General features: G+C 37.1%; 1 protein-coding gene across 2 annotated transcripts in view; it reads right to left on the reverse strand.

The window, feature by feature from the left end:
* PPP3R1 (protein phosphatase 3 regulatory subunit B, alpha) overlaps positions 1-23242 on the reverse strand; it is a 38057-nt gene that overhangs the window by 13424 nt on the left and 1391 nt on the right. Inside the window, exons 1-2 of one of the 2 annotated variants that reach the window (XM_048061015.1) lie at positions 17555-17620; positions 932-971 (exon numbers count right to left, since the gene is read on the reverse strand). In XM_048061015.1, the coding sequence (XP_047916972.1) occupies positions 932-971; positions 17555-17605 (91 nt within the window). In that variant the 5' untranslated portion in view covers positions 17606-17620. Of the gene's footprint in view, positions 1-931; positions 972-17554; positions 17621-23242 lie in introns of those variants that run through there. The other variant, XM_048061016.2, reaches the window with a different exon arrangement.

The raw sequence follows: 23242 nt of genomic DNA on the forward strand, positions 1-23242 counted from the left end.
GCAAGTTATTAGCAAAAGCCTCATTTCTCTGAAAAATGCTTAGAAAAAGATTCCTCTGCATATACTTACTTCACATTACTGTTTGACTTATGATGAGAGCTGGAATTCAGGTATGACTAGCATTGTGAAAGCAGTCTAGAAGTTAATTCCTAATTTGAAGGATTTTTTCTATTTAAAAACAAGAACTGATTAACCAAAGAATACTAATTCTATTAAGAGTTCAGACATATATGCACAGGCCTATGCATGGTTTAGTGCTGAACTAAAATGGTCAAGGAAAGAAAACAGTTAAAAATAAGTACATTCAGCATAACGCTGCCGGGACATTTCACAAGACGATCCTTTCTTTGGGCAGCTTTAGGCAAGAAATATTTTGGTATTTTTACAGGGTAGCCTAACCTCATGAGACAGAGCAATGAGTTTTATTGTCACATGGCCAAAAGCAAATAACACCAACTTAAGTGGCTTCTCACCTAAATGCCTGGCTGCAAGCGTACACAGGAAGGAGAGAAAAAAAATCCTCTTACAGCTTCAACCTCTCTTTCTCCAAGGGTGCCAAGACAGCCTAGGCAATATACTTAGCTCCTGAGATAGCACATACTGCACCACAAGCTGTTCCACAGCCCTGAGAAACTGGCATTGGGACCCACGGAAAAGCCTGACTGGTTGAACTACCAGTTAATGCTTCATTGTATGGACACCAGAATACAAAACAAACTTATGTTAGTTTCCATAGAAAAATAGAAAAAAGATCAGTCAAACAGCAAAAGCCTACATTTTTCAAAGGTAATCTTTCACCTTTTAATTTTTGCGCTTACTGTATAAACTGCATTAACTTTTCAAGCAGAAAATTCTGTAAATTCACATGAGAAGTTGTACATAAATAATATTAGCCTGTAACAATATAATGTAGTGGTTAAAAAAAACTTACAGTGCGAGCACATTTCCAAAGGGTAGCTTGCCTCATTTCCCTGCAACACAAAAAAGAACAAAGCCGCAATTATTCCCAGGTTCACTTAGAGGAACTATTGTAAGTTTCAGCACTGTAAATATCTTCAGTAATACAAGTTATCCATATTTATATATATATATATACACACACACACTAAACCAACAACAACTTATTTTATTTGGATAGTTCTATGTTACCAAAATATACAAAGTAATATAAAACCACTGAGGTTTCTCTCTCATGAGAGTTCCCATGAAAATATCATCAGTCCACATGATACAGAGTAGTAACTTCAACCCTATATTGTAAAAACCAAAACTGAAGTTGCCAATTACTTATAAATTATGCAAATGCTACTTTTCAAGCTAAGATAGGATTTAATTTCAAGACTTCACACACATGGAAGCTGCTTTACCATTTTATTTTAAGAACAAAATCATACATGTCCTTATGAATTGCCACGACAAACTTCGCCCAGTGAGCAAAAGAAAATCCCAGTATATGTTCTCCCCCTCCCCAAAATATTCACACAGGAAAAGTGATGGGAAAGTGAGGTTTACATGCCCAGAAATTAACTTTACATTTAAATATTATTTTGTAAGTAGTATCTTAATGTGTTCCTGCATTGTAGCTGAATGGAAAGTTAAACGCTAAGATTTAAAATCCTTGCTGTACTACAATATCCATAGCAACAAAAATTAAAACTTTATGGGGGTACAGTCACTTTGAACTTAAATCGTACAGAAACATACAGAACTTAAGAGGAAACCACAACTACTGTAACATGAACTCCAAAAGACAGTAGAAATAAATGCTGATATTTTTCCTCAAATGCCTTTGAGCCAGAGAAGATCGCAATGCACACATACTTAATATTTGTGGATTCAGTCAGCAAAGGAGTGACCATGTAGCTGAAGAGATTCACAACCAAACCTTATCAAAAATTATTTGAGGGAGTGTTTTACAGAAGAAAACATATTTAAGACGAGTATATAACACATTCTATTCATAAGTAGTTCTCTTTTGGTGTGGAGTGTAAGGGATTCCACAGCTGAGCTCTGGCGCAGAAAGAGTCCTTAAAATTATGCAAATTGTACACAAATTAAGAGATTACTTGACAGAAGAAAAAAGAGAACTACATTTAGCCTGGAAGCATGCGATTGCATTTCCTATTAAGGACAGAAAGGGGCAGAACAAACATCTCATGAATCTAAACATGTCTGAGAAGAGATGTGTTGGGTTGTGTGCGTTGTTTGCTTTTTTCTTTCTTTGCCTCCAGAACACACATTCATGATCCTTATGCCCCCATAACACACAAATCCTCTTGCTTCTTTAAAAAAGTTCATACCTTGCTTTATAAGTAGAGTAGCAGAAGAGAGCCTTAACATCTTCCCCAATGTCTACTTATAGCAAGTCAAAGAAGCAGAATAGGAACTGACAGGGTGGGAACAGTCAGGTCCCTAAACCTAAAAACCATGACTGAAATACTCTGCAAGAGCAACTTCTTTCACTGCAGCTGGGAATCAAAGAGAACGGTGCCACGTGGAAAATCTTGGACGGAACCCAACCAAAGTCTTAGAAAACCAGTGAAGACCAAAACAAGCAGTAAAAGCTTAGTGTATGTATGTGAATATAAAAAGGTGTAGGATTTAAAATCGAGGAAAGCAGAATTTTGAAATAAGAAGAAACAGGAACCAGGGGATCCAGCTAGGCTGCTCTTAAGACACGAGGCCATGAAGAGGCAAGAAAAACACCAGACTGGAAGGCTGCAAATTAAAGGAGAAAGTTGAATTAAAACCAGTGCACTTGTGCACATACACATACAATCAGAACTACATTAAAAGACTGTTCTGGGAACTTACATACTTGGTGAGATGTTGGGACAAAGTTAATTTCTAGTGCAGGCCACTGAAATCAATCTGGCTAAAACAGCGTAAAATGCTTCTAAAAATTGGGAAGGAATGGGAGTAACTTTCTTCAGTTAATTAACTAAGTATAATGTTTATAAGCAGTCTTACTATGAATCTAGATGCACATGCTAAGCCATAATCAAGTTATCTATGTGAAGTAGCCTACGAAGTGTTTGGAGAGTAGAGAAAAAAGTGATTCAACTTCAGCTTAGTTTTTCTGTGAAATAGTTAATGCTAACAAGAAATGTTATGAATACTTACCTATCCAGGACTGGAACTTGGATCTCTACAAAAAATTAGAAAAATCTAGTAAGCGGCAGTGCAAAGCATACATGACTATTCAGTATTTGCTGTATTTAAATAGGGTATTTTAAAAAGTAGTTACCTGTTTTTGATGTGCTGTGTTCACTTCACAGGAGAATCCAAAAATCCACTAGATTTTCAAAAATGTTTTAATCCCCCTTTTTTGGCGAGAATAGAGGCTCAACCTACTCATGCCACAGTTGAGATTCCTGTTTGCACACCTGTAAGCTGGACAAACACAAAGGTTTTCCTATGCACCAAAGACTTGTTCCTCACAGATGAGTTTAATGATTTGGTCTTGGGAGCTGGCATTTTTCACTGCATTTTGAAAAGCAGTAAAAAGATGTCCCTTATTTGTCTCCAGATACAATCAGTATGTGTTCAGACAGCACGGAGTGAAACGTAAGCCCTGAAACACACGTGCTAAAATAGGTCGAATATTTTCTTGCTGTTGAATGACAGATAGGTGGTGGGTAAGATTAAGGCCTACAACAACATCCACCTTAATGGCTTAAAACAAGCAGGCAAGTAAGCACAGCTACAGAACTTCATGAAGTATCAAATGAGCCCTTTAAGAAAAGGGAAAAAAATGGGTGTACATTGTTATTTATATGGTTTTAATGCAGAGTTAAGATTTAACACCACGTAGTATTCTAAAGAATGCTGGAAAATATTAGATTCCGCATACTAACAGAAAAATTGACGATTATCACATTTTATAATTATAAACCTTATTCAGCAAATGGACACTGCAGTGACTTTATTCCTAAAGTTTTAAGATGATACTCATTTATAAAGGCAAAAGTTATTGTAAAATCTCCGAACAGCAGCTGTCATTTATTCTCTGATGAAGTGATACTTGTATAATAATGTGTAGCGTAAAAGGTTCTGACAAAACTCCAAGATTGCCAATTAAAAAAACACATTATATTATTAGTTCTTGCTGCCAGATATATATTTAGCATACCTCACATAAGTGAGTATCCTGTCACGTACACCATATTAGCACATTTAGAGATGAGTGACGCAGCCTCTTGAAGAAACGCAGCTTGTACAGCATCAACACTCCCCAACAGATTTATTTGGCACCTACACCTAGTATAAAACATGCTTTCCCTAGCTGCATCTGGGTATTACTACCATACTGCTGGAGTTTAACTCTTTTCTCTTGAGTTACGTGATTAAAACAAGTGGCTGGAAAATGACTGATATTTTGAAATCCTTTTCTTTTTGAAACAGTCCTGAGACTTTCTTGAACGCTCTTAGATCCCTGCAAGTTCTTTCTTCGTTAACCACCAGCAAAATCATGACTCCTAGACCAAAAGAATTACCTATAAAGGAACAGTCCAGAGTCTAGTAACAAGAAAGCTGACCAAATTCTGAATGCTGCAGAAATATCAGTTCACTAAAGATGAATCAAAGCACACCACAGAAGTAACTTCAGAAGTTCGTATGACATGCAGTTTGCTCATTTAAGAAAAAAGCAAGCTTTGCAATTATATTCTCTACTAATCTCTCTTCTTTTGGCAGCTATGCCTTTTTATTGATTAAGGATAACCTAATGGCCTTTAGTCTTTATTTCTCCCATACATTATCCATTAAAAAAAATATGTTTCTTGATGTCTTTCTTCAGCAACTATTTCAAATAGTAATCATTCTCTCTTCTTGAGAACAATTTTGTACATGCTCCTCCACAGCAAGCTAGTTAAGGTCATTCTGTTCATGAAAGCTTCCTCTTAGTGAAAGACAAAAAGCTGTGGACAAAAAAAAGGAAAATTGCACTTTGCAAAATCAACAGCAGAAGCTAAACTTCACAGCTGAAGCTGTTCACACAGAAAAGCTTGTACACAGTAAAACATTAAATTGCATAACTGTTCTACATTAGCAACATTTCTAGACCTGTTTGTATGCAACTTGTCTGCACATCTTTTTGTCAAATGTTCAGGGGGTTAAGTGTCAGCCTTCAAATACTTTTCTGCTTTTATAAAAGCAGATTAAATGTATTTTAAATGCCAGCAAGCCAGTCCTAAAAAAAAAAAAGTCCTCAAAAAGTAAAGCATGAGTGCCTACCAGTACAAACACCTGCAAGAGGTGAGAAGCCAGGTTGTTTCAAAGCTTCTGTTTCCACAGCCAGACAACGAATGAATTCACTGAAATGTCGAGAATGAATTCAATGAAATGTCGAGAATGGTTTCTTCAAGGTTAGTTAAGTACATGCATAGGAGTAGCTGTCTGAGATCTGCTATTTCTTCAGCAAAGTACAAGTGCAATAGCTCATCCTTGCTGTGAATGGCCTTAAAACATGCCAACTGCCTTGATACTGCAGTTGACTGTTACACCTAAGTACCAAAGTCTCCCACAGCAACGTGTTCCTGCATTTTTTTTAATGCACAGGTACATCATGAGGTCTTGTCAACACTGCTATATGGTGAACTTCATTTGCTCCTGCATCTTCTAAATTACTAACTAGAATTTTTCACAAGGAAAAATACAGCCTGCAAATGCAACAGTTAACCAAGCCACACCACCTGGGAGTCAGAACTAGGGCTTAATCAAGATAATTAATTTCAATTATCAAATTACACAAAAAGCTGTTCTCCATCACTTACTACTACAAGTGAAGAGGAACAGGCACAGTGAGACTGCAGAGGCTTGTAGTCAGCATTTAAAAAAAACTATTCCTCCTTCACAAACAAGCAAAGTGCTTCTCTACCTCTTCCTCCTTATTCTCCATACCACCTAAATTAACGATTAATGAAAATTACCACCTGTTATAGAGAATTTTTCCTCCTCCAAGATCATCTTCCATATATTGCTGTTTTCCAAGCTTTAACAATGAAGAATTGCCAGCTTGGTGAAGAGTGGTTCTTTTTTTTGTTTTGTTTTGTTTTTTTAAATGACCATTATTTAACATGTTACTTGAGTTTTGGCTGTCATATAGATTGGCACTGTATTCTCCATTAACAACTAACAGGCAAGTTGGCAAGCTAATTTAAGACAGATGGTGTTTCTTATCAAGACCGCAAAAACTTTTGCCTGAAAAAAACATGCCATACATCCACAGTGGTTTAAACATATATTAAAAAAAGTTTCAGACAAAGCCCTAGAGACTTCAAGACACATTAATATTCAAGTATCTGAATTCATGATCAGAAAAGCATGCAAGATCTCACCTTTTATAATTTGTATATTTCATATGTGACTTATGAGAGCAATGAAAACCTACAAGGAGCTTACCAGAGCACAGAGGAAAGACACGCCCAAAGTTTCTGTAGACACCCCAACAAATCAGCAAGTATGGCTTAGAACAAGACAAGCAGGAATAAGGTACAACTGGAAAAAGCAGCAAGAACATCACCTAATAGAATATACTTTTTGGTTAAATTCAATGGATGAGGGTTTTTTTTGGTTTTGTTTTTAAACAAGTTACTCAACATATAGAAGTTGTCTTAGCCTGAGAGGAGCCTGTAATACCAGAAAGACCAACAGGTCAAGAAAAAGATCTTACTGATTATCACAAGCAAACTCGTAAAGATGATGTCACAGATAAGACTGCCAGCAAATTCAGCATTCGTGTTTGGTAATTAAGCCACCTTTTAAGGTGGCTTTTTCATTGCAGCCATTAAGAGTAAAAAAATCTACTTAAAATTGGGATATCACAGCATAGTTACTGGAAAACAATGACTAAAATTAAGAGCTGATAATAGGGCAGACTAACTGCCAAAATGTAGACATTAACATTTAACATAACTTGGTCGCTGCTACACAGTACTTGCTTCATATAAAAGTAACGTACTTGCTTTCCATAGAAGTCCCCCAGGCAGAGCCCTAACACTACCTCAGAATTAGAAGCTCTCTAGCACTTCTCCAAGAATATTGAAAGAATAAATCTACCCGAGGTCCTTTTAAAGCAATAATTTTGAGTTAGATGTTGTGATGCAAAAGAATTAAGTGAAGACAAGAAATCAGATGGCTTAAAAAGACACGTAAAAGTTGGAGCAACTCAAGAGCAGTGAGTTTCACTGTTTACTCCAAATTCTCAACCTCATTCCTGAGATTCTGAGCTACAGAAAGAATTAAACGCATAAAAATGCCTGACACCTGCCCCAATAAGTTTCCAAAATGAGGTATCACCTAGTGGTACTGCACTGGCAATCCTACGTTATTTTTCCAGGCCATCCACAAATCCTGTTACTCTTTTGAGGGGCAACTCATTTCCTTGCCCCTCTACTCATGGAACTAAAACAGTATGACAGAAGTTCAGGATGCATTACTTCCAAGCTGAACCCAACTCAGAACATGATTCACGGAACCTTCAAAAGAATTGGTATTTTCAGAGCCTCAGCTCTGCTTACACCTCTCATTTTTGTGCTCAAAGCTGTGGAAGAGTCCCTCCGCATATTTCATGGTCATCGTCTTCTCTGTCCAGAAGTCCAATATAGCACGTGGGAGTTGGCAACAATCTCATTTCTCTTCTGGCATTTGGACTGTCAGATCCGGCCTCCATGTTACATGTTGGTGTGAGCATTTAGTTTATCCACAGGAGCAACAGAAGGGATTAAGCAGCAAGGAAGTACAAGCAAGGAATTCTTACAGGGTATCCAGACAAGCAAGGAATTACAGAAAATAAACTTAGGGAGGGGAAAAAAAGGCAAGAAAGAAAATCATAAAAGCAACAGTATTGGTACCCAGTAAGTAGCACAGACCTCAAATGTGACAGTAAAGGACTGCATTCATCTGATACTTAAGAGTTGTGCTTTTCTGCTCTCCTCTGGGTAAAATTTCAATTAAAAAAAATAATGATTATTAACAAAAGCTGAACACCTGGAGTTACCATCAATGTTGAATTCACAGAATGGTATCAGTCATGGAAGAAACAGAATGTAGTCTTTACCAAAAAGATTTTGCAAGGTTTTGTTAGCAAGCTTTTTTTTTTTTTTAAACAGACTAGCATCCATCATTTGTTTCTTATTCTTTAGTAAACCAGAAATAAAGTATACAGAACTTACATCTACAGAAATAAACTATGAAGTTATGTATTGACCAAAATTCTCGGTACTGAGCAGTTCCTATGAAAAGTCATAAAAGGAAAAGTTTCCTAGGGATACAGAGATAAGGAACGGATTTAAAACCAATCAAGTTTTAGGATGTTCCCTAAGCGTTAAAAAACATAAACCAGACTTCAATAGTCATTTGCTTTTAAGTTCCTCCAACAAGTGCTTTTGGGATGCATTTGCTTTCCCAACTATGACTGCTGCCTATTAGGAAAATTGCATGAGAAATGGAAGTTACAGAAAGGCTATTTGTTCTAGTACAAAAATTTATTTTATTTAGGAATTTCTCTAATGATTCTTATTTCTTTGACTCAGCTACAACCCAAGTTCTTGAAGCTTCTCATGTTGAGGACACTACACCAAATGCATCCCACAATAAAGAAAAACAAACTGAAAACTGCTTTCACATAATGCTCGCATCTTAATGCAAAAAAGTACATATTTTTCAACTCTAAATTTGCCAAGGTACTGCTAATGTGTTCTCCTCTACTTTCTACTTAAACAACAGAAATATTCTCCAAATATTGATTCTACAATAGTTGAAAAAATTGTTAAGTATGTTCTTAACGGCCGAGATAAGAACTGACTTGTTAAATGCCTTAGAATGTAACATTTCCCCCCCCCACCACCACCACACACACACTGAATCTAAAAGAGAAAAAATGGAGGCATTTCATTTGGGATAAGAAAAATGAATATTCTCTTGCATTTGCTAGACTCCACTCTGAGACTACAGCATCAACTGTGACCTCTCAAATACCCACTGACAAGCATAACCATCATTCCTTGTAGCTGTGGTATTACTTCACTCAACACTTTCAGTTTAGCTGTTTGAATTCTGATAAACCTCTGAACTTTCTGCTCTCAGTTTTTAATCACCTTAATACAAATGAAATAATTATGAAGTTCCAAGGGACAGGTCTCACAGCTGTTGCTAACTCAGCATCTCATCTGAGCACTCATCAACAGCAAACATCAAGAAAATCTCAGGAGCATTTTGCAGTCAAAAAAGGGCACTACTAGGAAAAAAATGCAGCTTGTTTCAACTTACCTTTGGAAGAAGATTTCAGCTTTTAAATGTGTTATCTACAAAACAGCCAGAATTCATTAATCCTGCCTCTAAAGAAAACACTCAGTGACCTTCAGTACCAAAGGAATTCAAAAAAGATTAATACCTAATTCTTGAACATGGCATTTAAATTGCAGACATCAGAGATAATGAACCAAGGCAAAGGGGATTGCTGGATTTGGGATTACTGTAGGGATCAAGTCAGGTTAAAGCTGTTACAGTATTCTGGCATTGTTGTTCTTTGTACGAATGCAAATGAGGTGTGTTAGTTCACTTGGACGCATTTAAAAAATAAGTAGTATTATGAAAAACTTATTTCGGACACATTTTTTTAATTTGTTCACGATAAATCAGGTGATGTTTCTTTAGAAGATTGTCCTCTTGCTTGTACATCAGGTTCCACCACACACCCCCTCATTCCAAGGTGCAGCAGGCCAGGAAGATGGCACAGGTCTCAGGATAAGGCCACAGGTTACTCCTCAGTCACCACCAGCCGTGGCTGTGCTCAAGCTCTGCCAGTCATTTCAAGGGAAGCCACTTGTCCTCTGGCTGGCAGTTGGCCAGTCACTTCTGCTATGCTTTAAATCCTACGCTGTCCAGGGGTCTCCTCCAAAATGAGATATTAATGGCTTAAGGCCATCACAGGCAAGTAGCTATTCTAGGATATCACAGGGAAGCCCTAGACCAATGAAGCAAGAAGCGAACCCGATATTAGAGAGAGATGCTGTTGCCAAAACCTCTACCAGACAGGAAAACTGAAAGAATCAAGAGCAGAGTTAAAGAAGTTCAACCTTTAATATGCCCTTTTACTTTATTAGTGTCAAAGGGAAGATAGAAAAAATAAAGTATATATATTTTAAAATTTAAAACAAGTGGGTTTTTTCCTCTTTGAATTTGAAGCGTTCAGGACCAAAAAAGCAATCAAAAATCTGTCCAGTTATAGCAGGGACTACGATTTATATTCATATAAACATCGCGGCTTTTAAAATCTAAATATAATTACAACTTCACAGCTTTCAAAAAAAATCTAAGCTTTCATGATCTTGAAGGTAAAATAATATCTATACATGCACACACCACACTCATCTGCAGATAATCTAAAGGTGTCTCCAAGAAAAAACCCTGTCACCTAAGACATACCAATTCATAAAGACTCAGCAGAAATGCCAGAGAACAGTTCACAAAACCACTTATGCAGAACGCACAATCAGTGACAGAACAGTTCTACTGCAAAGTCCTTTTCCTAAGCCTGGAGGTAAAAATAATCCATCAGGTCTGAGGGTACAGTCAGCATCAATAATACACTGGGTTTGTGTCTACCCCCACAAGTATTCTTATGCAGGTTTGATATAGACATAAAAACCTAAAAAGGTAACCGGGTTGCTTTAAACTTAATATAACTCAACTGTTGTATCTTTGACGTGTTTAAGTTTTCTGGTCTACTTGAAGAACCCCCTGTAAGCATTTGTAAGATGTCTGGCAGGGAGATGATTAGCAGCACTGGATTCAAACATGCTGCTGTTTTTAAAACAAGGTAAGGCAGAGGCAAGATTGTACCATACATTAAGAAAAGTAACAAATAATCCTTGTTATTTGAAGTTGAAACCCCAATATGCATGAGTAATCAAACTCCCATACAAAACAACAAGATCTGTCATTGCAGAAACATACCTAAGTATCACAACCTGTAAATGAAGCTTGAGAGAAACACACTGACAGGAACACAAGTGGTAACTTCATGCCAAAAGTGAAATTTTCTCATAGCTCAGTTTCCAGCTACTACTCTTTAAAGGCAACAACCCAGTCTGCTTCGCAATCACTGCAGAGTTAGCATTTCTAAAGCTTGCATCAGTCTTGAAAATTCTCAAAAGCCTGTAATTTTCAGTACATAAATACTGAATCCTCCAAAAGACAAAGACAGGACATTTTCCCAGAAAGATGCTGAAGCAACTCAACCTTTTGTAGGGGAACAATAAGGTTCTGTCATTGCTACATCAAAGTTCTGATGCAATTAAGAGTTCACATTAGGAAATCTTTGGAGTAAGACAGGTTGGTCCTCCATAGCTTCTGGATAAGGCATAAAAAGTTTATGAGATGCCAATTTAATTGCTCTGATTACATTAACATATTGGTTGCACCCATAAAACTTCTTACAAGGTTTACTGCTGTAGCTGGGAACAGCAGAGACCTTCCAGGCACTCAAGTTCAAGCCACAGATCCAGAAGAGCTTGGCATGTTGTCCCTGGTTCTCCCCAAGTGACCACAATACAAGCCACTAGGAGGCTTGAAAACTTTTGGCAAACAGAGGCAATTGCTAGTGGCAAGCCAGATGTGCTCTCAAAAACATTAACGATTTTTCACAAGTTACAACTTCTGTTTTCAAACCACAAAATAAATCAGCTTTGCACTGTCCAAAAATTGTTAAGTGGTTGTATTCCAAACTGATACTCTGGATGAGGATATATACCCACATACCAAAACCTGGCTTTAACCACTCTTTCAGACACATTCACCATAACATCTTGAGAGAGGGTCCAAAAAAGACAGCACCAAAACAGCACCCCACTCTAGAAGATAGAAGAAATGATCAGAGTCAGAAAAAAAAAACTAGTGATAGATAACTGTGCTAACAATCCTTTCCATTTAGGAATGCTATCACAAAAACACAGGAAACAAACACATAAGGCTCTTCACTGAAGTTTACTCAATAACCATAGCTAAAGAGACCACAGCAGCCTTCTTTAGGGACTTAAACACAAGAAAGTTGCCCCACCAACCCACCCTAAGACACTGCCCTTACACAAGGATACCTTGTGCTACATGCCAGGGAAAACAAAAGCAAGACCCCACTGCCATACCAGAAAAGTTGTAATCCAAGTACAAAGCCTGGTAAAACACACAGAGAAGCCTACAAGGAAACAGATGTATCAATTACATGTTTGAAAACTACATAGATCTTCATGAATAACAAAGTTGTGTTGAAGAGTTTTATAGAGCATCTCAGGGAAGACTTTTTTTTTTTTTTAAGTTGGCAGAAGCTTGTAATTAACATCATGGGAGAAAGCAAAAAACACGACTGAAGATCACAAGTGACTGAAGTATCATTGGATTTTCACAGTTAAGGGTGAAGAAATGACAGTAAGGCACCAAATATGTCAAAAAATCCCTTCCAAAGCCAAGTACAACTTATACTTAATAGGATAATATATAACAAAAAAACAAAGCATAGCACATTGATCTTGTTCTTAGGGAAATTAGTGGATATAAATTGGCTATTAATAGTGATTTATAATCTTCTTTGCTTTAAAGCTTTGACTTATAAAAAAGACTGTTTTCTCTTCATTGGTGATTATGAACATAGGAAAACCAAGAAACTGCAAACAGTAAATTGCATGCACTTGTGATAGAATAACAACTTCCGATTTGGAAAAATTAAGTAACCTGTACAGCAAAGGAAACAAAACTTGATTCAACATTAGGCCAAAGTATGCGAGTATCGCTGAAAAACTGGACAGACTAGGAGAGAAGTCACACAGTTTTGACTAGTAATAAAAACCAGATCACACTTAAGCTATTATCTAGCATCTTACAGTCTGTCAAATGATGAAACAAAACTGAAGAGTCAAAACACCTGTTTTGCAGGTAAAATATTTAGTAGGTACTTAAAGCTCTTTCAGTGTCTCCCTTTCTCTGTAACAATCTGGAGACAAAAGTTTTTGTCCAAAGTAACCTCCCAGAAAACTGTCAGCATTCGAGACTTCCTCTCCAACTCAAAGCCATAAAAGAGTGGTCCAACAAAACTGAGAATTAATCACTGGCTGACCTACATAGAAAAATAGGAACAGAAGAATTACTTTTTATAAAGATATTAATTTGACCTAAAGCCATATTGAACTATAATTTGCTTTATAGAGATGCTCTCATGAGGCTGCTTTCAATTACGCCAGTTTAATTCTCAGCACTTCCAGGTACTATAAAAACAAGAAAAAGCCAGGGAGCTTTAGCAAACAGCTCCTCAAGAACCATCTGAGCAAAAACTCGGCCAAGTTAATTGGTATTTCAATACCTCCCTCCAAATTTACCAGAAATAGTAAAAAAAACACACCTTTAAAATGTTATATTACCTATAGTACTTCCAACCAAACTCTCTTGTCACTGGATCAATGAGAGCTGTACAAGTAGGTTTTTATCCTCTGAATTGTTTTTAAACATGCTCTAGTATGTTGTGGAAATCACTGTTATTTGTTACTATGCTTGGAAATTTAAAATTTTTAGAATAATTTTGAAAAAGTTATAGCTAAGCATTTTCAGTATCTGTAGAACCAAGAATTCTACCTCTTAAAAATATGACTTGTGACAATACAAATACAAAAAAAGCGAGCAAAGTTAACGGTGGTCCAGTCTTCTGAAGTTTCTGAACTACCTTAGTTTGCTTGTACCAAAGTCAGATATCAACACAAAGCCATAACTCTAAACATGCAGCAAGAAAACTGCTAATCATTAGATCAGTTTCACTAATACTCAAAGCTACAAGCATTAGGAAGGAGTAATAATACTTCTATTTGCAGAGGATTTTCCAAAAGCAGAGAGTGAGCTGTAGCAGTCAGAGAACTCCCAGGAGAGAAAACAAATCTTCCTAACTTTGGCAAGAAAAGGCTACAGGCCTGCTTGTGACTAATCAGATATATCTGAGGTACATATTAGACTGAGGCAAATATGAAAGATGAGAACCTAGCTGGAAATCAAGTGGAGCATGTTACCCTCTGACAGCAGACAAACATATAAATTAACTTATTTGTTCCCAAAACAAAGTTCCCTTGCCATAAACTTATCTGAACTGTGCAAGTGAAGACGGGATACTGGTATCAGAAGATCAGCTGTAAAGGCTTCATTTTTTTCATGTGGTTTAGACATAACAGATTCCTGTACTGCTGCAAGTTGTATTTGGAGAGCAAAAAGAAATAACAAAGATACATTCTATAACATAAACAAAAATAACATTATACTACATCTTGCAATAGCATACTGCTTGGTATTTAAGGTTCTACTTTGTATTACCATTTAATATAACTCCCTATTCAAGGAAATAGGTTAGAAATACTCAAAAACAACATGACCAAGGTATCTCTGTCTATGAACAGATCACTAAGTTTTTAGATTTCAACAGTTTATTCAGTAATGTGTTGACTGCAAAAGTTAAGGCTATGGGGCCAGTTGCATAGATATTTTGAAATTGATCAGAGAGGGCCTAGAAGAAAAAGAAAGCTGATGCAACTCTATAGCATAGGACAGCCTAGTAACAGTTTAACAGAGGCAAGTGTCCTTGAGCAGGGAGGTTTAAGTGTGAATTTGAGAGAATCATCAATTCACAAAGGCTATGCCACAAGAACTTAAAAGTTTCAAGAAAGTCACACAGGTCAATGCACAGTACTTAATCAATGGCAGTGAACGCACACAGGAACAAGCTGCATAAATAGATGCTGTCATCAGCCTTCCTTCTTGTTTAAGCAGCTTAGAAAGAGTTTGATACCACTTAGAGTGAAAAATGGAAGTCTGAGTTTGAAACGAGATGAGAGTCTTGTGGCTGGCCAGAAGGAGAGAGAGAAAATGGAAAGAGCACATCAAAAAAGATAAAGGAAAGTAGACAACTAATAAAATGTCCTTCACGATCTGTCACAAAAAGGGCTGAAGAACATTACGAAGAACTGAGTGAAGGACATGCATCTGAGAACAGAAAAGACACAGGATTTGATTCATGAACTGACAAGAAAACAATCAAGGAGGCAAAGACACAGAATTGGGCAAGATGTGCAAACCAAAGGAGAACCAGACTGTGCTGAAGAGGAACAGCTGCACACACAAAAAATCTGAAAAAGATTGTATTCCGGTATTCCTGTCTCTAATAGTTAAAACTCATCTTAATACTTATCTCTTCTTTCCAAAAAGAAAATAACTTCATCAGAACTTACAGCTGTCAGATACTGAGACATTTTAACAAGCTCTGGTTTGGTTTATGACACTCACGGATGCATGAAGAATTAATTCAGTAAAGAATAAAGATGAGTCATGGTTTGAAAACAGGCCCTACCAAGACAGTGATCCAATACAGAGGGATCAAAACCAGTATAATTAAAATAACAAGAATTTAACAAAACATTAAATAGGTCTTCGGGGGCATTACCATCTCACCTTCTAAGGGAATCTGCAGAATTTCTAGCACTGCTGCTCCAGCAAATTAAGAATTTATTTTCTGAAAGAGATGCACTGCAAATTTCCAAAGTCTTACAATTATGATTATTAGTCTTTCAGATCAAAGGAATGCAAACTGAAAAATAGTAAGACACAAAAATACCACACTGCTTTCAATTAAGGTTTTCGCAGCTAAGGAACATTTCAAAGCCTGACACAGTTTTCTTTGTATTACCCGAATGATGGATTAAATAATGATTTTTTCATATCATAATGGAGAGGTGATATCCATTCAGTAGTTACTTATGTGATACAATATTTGAGCACAATGAAAAGGAATATTTAAGGTTACGTTCCTCAGGGCAGTGACTGACTTGTTACACATTTTTATGCAAGGATATGCAAATATTTACCATTCAGTAGCAAATACAGACATCTAGCACCTTTAATACAAGCTAATAAAATGAGGGTACTCAACAGATTGAATGAGAGTTTAAACCCAGTTTCAGTAGTTTATAAACAATGATGGATATGTCAGATGTTTGGAGAATTATCCACAAATCTAACTTACTTTTGCTTGCATTTTTGTAAAGATTCATAGCACCCGGTGAAAAAAGATTCCTTCAACCTCTCAGAAATCAAAGCCCATTAATTGTTGTGACTAGCAGTAAGATTAAAAACAGCTGTCTCAAAAAAAAGAGTTGTAAACATTAAGTTGTAAACGCACATAAAAGCAAACATGAAAGTACGCACAAAGCGGCATTAAAAATTTACTGCTATTTATAGGGTCCACAGTCTCCCAAAATAAGCCAAGTAGACGCACCCCTGCAGAGCCCCAGTGACTTCCAGTAATAATTACCAGTTGCTCTGGAGGCTCACAATCAAGAATCTAGTCATCCTAGTCCAAAGCACAGTACAAATAATTGCATCCATCCCCCGAAGACTGACACAACTGTGCACGCATACACAATTTACCCACAGAACCACAAGCTACTGTGTTTCTGCTGCTTCCCATCTTCTCTCTTCAAAGGCTATGCTTTCTGAAGTTTACTGCTTGCAAACCTTAATGGAGGCATGTGATAAAACACTTCTAATTTTAAAATGAGTGTTTTCAGTGCTGTTTGAGAGATGTTGGGAAACATGGATTAATTGACTTTACAAAACAAACAACAGCACAGATGTTAAACAATACCCTTGAGAAAGAACCCAGAATAAAACCACTGCTAAAAATCCCTTGCTCAGACCAACTCTTCCAAATTCTCCTACAACCTTTAAGTGCTCTGCCCCCTACTAGAGAACAATCCAGCGCTGTCATTATATACAACACCTACATCTTAAAAACATCATCGGCTACATCCTGTCAATTTTAGTCCCTTTTACTCACATGACCTTTTGTTTTCTCATCAGTAAAGGGAATCTGACCACCTTCTAGCTAACTCAGGCCTCTCAAAAGAAAACTGTTCACAGCTGAGCTCCAGCAACTCAGTTTTAACATCAGAACTGCACTCTAATGTTCATGACTACAGAAGATTTAACTTACTAAACTTTCAAGTTTTACAAATCACTTTTGTCATTAACCTGATTTTTCAATACACTGTATGAAATATAACACCCCCCCCACGCGAATGCTTTAATCAGTTTCATTACTAAAAGAATCAAACTTTGTGTTCTGAGTAAAATACTTTGCCTTCCCAAGCAGGGAAAACTGCTGGCACTATAAACCCTAATCCATATAAGGAACAGATTTTTATCAGATACCCGTCTAATACAGTGACTGGAGTGCCAGTATAATCAACTGAAGACAATTATAGAAATCAAGTCTATTTAATTCACATGGATTTTTTCTTTTTGCTGTTTAAAAGTTAACAGACTACATATAATCAAGCTTTGATCTGTGAAATCTGCAAAGTGTCCTTCCAGCATTACCAACAAAACTGACGCATTACTGCTCAGACACCAAGGTGTTAAGCTTGTTAGGCAGTGGCCCAATACTGAATTAAAGTTCCCCAAGGGAACATCATTACACACTGAAAGTTTCATTACAACACTGAAAAAGCTGTTCAGTCATCATGCCTACCAAGCACGAATAGTTCTTCTTTGTAAATTCATGGGTCTGAAGTTGTATCATGGAGTTTGTTTCAACCCTGTGGAATTTGTTTCCAAAATGTTCCTTTTGAAGTTCTCTCTGCTAACCACAGTATCATTGAACTGAGGGAATTCAGGTGACTTGTTTCAGCTTCAGTGATGCTATCCAGAACCTATGCGGTCAGCAGTGAAACAACAGTTGATCTGGCTTTTACTACCTATTATGAAGAAAACAAAATACCTGATATATGCAGAGAAGCTGTTCACAAGAGGACATATGAGAAGACCTATAAGAAGACAGAAAAGGTACGAATACTGTAGCAGAGGTTTTCTTTCCCAAGGTTTCCAGCTACTTAAAATAAACAGTAAGAAGCCTCTGTATTTGTCATAGACATATTGAAGGAAGAAAGGATCATCTTTAAAAGCTGGGGAACTAAGATCATATTCTTGTGCAAATCACAGCTGAATTCCACTTTTCCAGTAGACTGGTTTCTTTCCAGAAACACATTATCCCTGGTTTTCATTTCTGGGCTTTCTATCTGTTTTCCTATCCCCCATCCCACCCGTTCGCCCCTTCCATCCTCATGCTCCCCCAAACTCTCCCTTAAGTTCTTTAGCTAAAAAAGTGGGAAGACATTTGTTAATGCCTAAGTTAGTTAAAGTAGGAAATGATCTAAAGTGCTTGTGAACTTCAAGCTGACTACATAAGCTTTTTAAAATAGACACAATATCAGCTTACTGGGGGAGTTCCGGTTCTTTGCCTTAACAGTTTGCTTTAGAATGTCCATCAACACAGACTTCACAAATATTCACCTGAGTATTAGCTGCCATAACCTGTTTACAGCTTGGAAGCCAAGATTTTTATTGGCACTTCCTGAGCAATGCTGTTCTTTAATCCAAAGCATCTAAATGACTTCTGAGACTTCTTAACATAGGTAAGAATTATTATTTCTATAACTGGGGGCTGCTCACTACTTGTGGAATAGAGTATCAATAGCAGGCTCAACTGATTGTGAAATCACAAGCAAGCCAGATACAGTCTCCAGCCTCTTTTGCACCACCTATGCAGTTTTCCCAAGCAGTTATAATAAAAAATGTGCTTGTGGCTCTGCTAGGTATAATCTAAAAGCAACATGAAACATTTTTATAGCCTTTCTGTATGTGCAAGAGGCCTAATAAGGTTAGGCACCAAACTAAAATTTTCTAGTTATGCATTTTGAAAGCTACTTAAAATGCCACCATTATTTTTCCCGATTTGCTTAAAAGAGCTTTCACCCCCAAAATGACTTCACTTGAAAGATGTGGGTTTTATTCTTAAAAAGACCCAAACACCCCCTCCACCTCCCACTCTAAAAAAACACTGCACAGACTTTTGCCATTCAACTTGTATATAACATCTGAACAGGAAGACAAGCCACAGTTTAACTCTGGTTAAACTTATCTTGATATTCAGCATTACTAAGGAAATAAGGTTTCACATGGTGACCAAAATAATCTAGTTACATTGTATGTCACAGCAGTATATAATGCTTCTAGCCTGTACTTAAATCATTATGAAATCGTGAATGTCTAGTCATTTAAGCTCACTGAGAACTAATCCAAGGAAACATCAGTGAAAATGCCCCCAGAATACTTGAACTCGTATACTAAAATATCTATCTATGCCAGATTAAAAGATGCTGGTCCATATCCAAGTCTGTCCCTCTTCATTCACCACAGCAAAGTAATCTTTGCAGCAGATCTTTTCTCGAACGGCTGGTGTTAAGATTACTTTACGCCATCGACATCTAGGCAACTGAATAGCTTCCACTGGATATAAAAGGTACATTTCCAGGTCTAATCTCTAAAAGAAAATGGCTAACACAATGTTACAAAGACACTTTAAGTGTATGACCGAAGTTTCAGGTACTGTGTACCATCAAATGCCTTAAACTAAATGGACAGTGTACTGCAAGATTCTTCGGGACTGCATGCAAACTAATCCACCAGCCCCAAGACCTCAAATTCTGAGCAGTTCATTTGATTTAGACTTAGCATTTTTTTCAGAACTACAAACACATTATCCACTTCCCAGATCACATATTACTGTTAACTTCTAAATAACAAAAAGGGCCTTGGATAAGTTATTACCCTGCTATTACCTCAACCTTTTGCATTTGTAGAACAAGGGCAATATTTACCAGCTTCGTGACAGCGCTGCAAGATAAGCTCTTACGGTCTTTGGGAAAGAAAGAACACGTGTAAGTAATTTATATAATCAAGTCAGCCAATAAAATTCTTACAGTTTCCAGAGGTAAGGAGTTCCAACTTTTTTCTGTTTTAATTAACAGACTTACATGCAAGTACAACAAGATACTTATTTTCTTGCGATACCCTGCACAGAAGGTTCCAGTTGCTTACCCTTTAAGCGCAAGCACTTTTCCCCTCCTCTCTTCTGATGTAGACCCATGCCTCTTCTCATCCCTTTCCCATCACTCCAATCTTTACTCCCCCATCCCTTCCAGTACTTGCTCCTCCAGAAGCAGAGGAGTTTGATCGTGACAAGGCCTTTGCACAGTAGCACCTTCCCTATTTCTGCTGATGATTCTGGGAAAGAACGAGCATGTAGGAAGCATGGGAACAAACAACTCCCTTTGCCTCTGTGGTCCTTCTGTAAGGAACACACAGCAATAATCAAGTTTAGGAGAAGAGGAAGAAAAATGTAAGCCAGATGAAAGAAAGGATGGAAAAATAGGGAGACGTGTTGCTAAATGAATTGGCTGCTAAACAACAAATAATAGTGCAGTGTAATTTTTCCCCCGATTAGCAATTTACAAAAGATACTACCCAGAGCAGGGAGAAAGAGAAGGGGCAAGGAAATCAAGAGCAAATGGCTTTCAAGAAATCATACATTAGCTCAAATTACAAAAAAAATAAGTTCTTCCACGAACACAACTTTTGGTCACCATTTCCTATAACTAAACCAAGGTCTTAATAACTTCATGCTCAGTCAAATCACCATTCAGACTTACATTTTAGGAAACGATACATTTTTCTTCAACAAAATTTAAAGAATCACAGGCAGTAAAAAAGGGAGGGAAAGGAATTATTTTACTAGCAGGGAAATCAAAGTAATGTTGAGAAATCTCACGCAACTTATGAATTATGGTAGCAGAACACCATAAAGCGTACCTACAGCTAAAAAAATTCCTCTATGATGCTGCCAGATAGGCACTGATATAACACCCAGCTAGAGGAAAACTGCAAAACCTTCACTGCTAGATTCATTTTTTCTTAACAGCATATATTATTACATCAACAAAAATTCGTAAGTATTTCTTAGTCTGACTACACCTCAGCAACTTTTTGCATGTCTACATGACACACAAAAATGAGAGAAACGATGAGGCAGAAGCAGACTGAAGAACAGTTTAGCATTAAAACACACATCTGCCTTGTTTCCCTAGAAATACCAGATTACTGACGCTGCTTTTTCTTGCAACACCAATGGGCAAAAGGCAGCCCCGTCTTTAACATACCAATAAAAAATCCTAATTTATATGTTATTCATCTCACTCCCTTAAAGCGTTAGTGCTAGCTCTGGTACCTTAGAAGATGAATAAAGTTCCTGAGGCATGCCCATCACACATCATTTTCCCTTAAACTACTCCATTTTCCCTCCTACGGAAGAGTTAAAGATTTAAATCTTAGATTTAAAGTTTGCACCTTGCACCATATAAAGACAGAATTCCACTTTGATTCCACTGGAATATTATAATTATTTTTAAAAGTCTTTCCTCCTCAATCAACAGTCTCTTCCTTAGCAGATCACAAAGCTAAGTAAACTCAAATATTCAAATTAGCCTCAAAAGGAAGCCCCTGAACACTTATTTACTGCCACAACAAATTCCTTTGTTAAGCAAAGTGGCTTAAATAAGCCTACCACATAATTTTTTCTTAAGACCTACATGTGAGCTTCCCATCTTGAATCCTAGATTATTCTACCTGTGGTAGTAGACCACCAGCAAGTCCAACACAATAGAGGGATTGCTTGATGGCCTCTCTGTTCCTACCATCCATGTCTGCACTCAGGCACAGACAGAACGATTACAAAACTAAAATGACTATCCAAATGCTTGTAATAATAGAAGTCAAATTGCGATTTGGCAGCAGAGTAGCTAGTTTTTTCTTCAAGAACTTATTTAGTACCTTTGCTGATAAGTAGTAAAGAAAGACTCAACTTGGTCTTCTGGTGTATTTTTGTTTCATTTCAGAGAAAAAACTTTTGGTGGTTCTTGGATTCCATAAATTAAAAACCCTGTTCTAGATCAGCCTCTGAATGAATCGCTTCATCTGGAGAAAATGCTCAAGTGCCAGAAGCACCACTACTCAAGTGAGTCACAACTAAGAAGAGTCTAGCACCAGCAGTGTCCAAATTTAAACTGGTCTCCTCAATTTCCCAAAGACTCTCTCGGCTTGCTAAAAAGATGTGTGCATTATGTAACATGGTTTGGGTGACTTCAGTACATTTCTGTCTTTTCTGTCCTACAAGTATAAAGCTCGAGAGCTAGATATGAACGAGGACCTACCAGAATACAGACGGTCCCAACAAAACATTTATCCAAATCCAAGATTGTTTATTAACATCTGCGCTATTTACCTTTTTCTAGTAAGTTTTGCTATGAGTAGTATTTTCTAAGCCAACTCTGACAGAAACAGCTCATCTGTATTACTTCTAGGATTACATAATGCATCATATTATGCTCTCTGCTTGATAGGTTATTTTAGAACTGGCTATCCCAAAACATCCAGAGCTATGTTCTTTTACTTACTAGGTGTTTATCTTAAGCTACCTACTATGAACACAACAATATGTTCACCTCTTGTTCTTCACTGTAACTGTCAGCTCCCTGGTGCCGCAAGAACACAAAAGAAAAGTTACTCCGAACTGCAAAAAGGGCTGCTCTATTGTAATTAACAGTTGAAACAAGATCTACTCTATTTCATCATTAAAAGTGAACTCCTTCAGTGCAAACATCCACAGGTAACAACAGTAGGAAGAACATGATTTTTTACAAGGCACCTAAGATCAGATGCTATTAGAAACAATGTACTGATACAGCTCTGGTCAAAACCTTCCACTTGTTGTTATTGCTTACTGTAGCAAAGAAACACCTTTACTGGTGGAGATAATATTCAGAACACCTTTTTCACGCATCTGTATTTACATGTGGTAATTGATCATATAGAAACACTGTTCAAGAAGTCAAAGTAATAACCAGCATGGCTATACCAGCAAGAGATGCTAATGCAGCTTCAGCTGAGGCAGAACAGAGGAAAAAAAAATGAAATTAATGATATATGAAAGTTAGTTTCATTACAGGTCACCAATACACACATGGACATCACCATTGAGCAACATTTTCTTTCCTTTTATGCATGTCGGCATGTCTCATCAGACAAGTCTTTGAGAGCAAAATTTTTACGAAAGACCCAACTAATTGCAGTATGAACCCAACCGTTGTGTGGAACATGATCACCGTTCATCTGTATATTCACAGCAGTACTAGCATTACTGCAACTATGGCATAATTTCTAATCATAACTTTTTTTCCAACGCTCAATCTCACTGATTCTTGCTCTCAAAATACAAACCTTCTTTTCTCGGCCTCATATTATTCTAAGTGTGTGTAAAGGTATT

This window comes from Anser cygnoides, chromosome 3, assembly GCF_040182565.1.
Source record: "Anser cygnoides isolate HZ-2024a breed goose chromosome 3, Taihu_goose_T2T_genome, whole genome shotgun sequence".
Classification (NCBI taxonomy): Eukaryota; Metazoa; Chordata; class Aves; order Anseriformes; family Anatidae; genus Anser; species Anser cygnoides.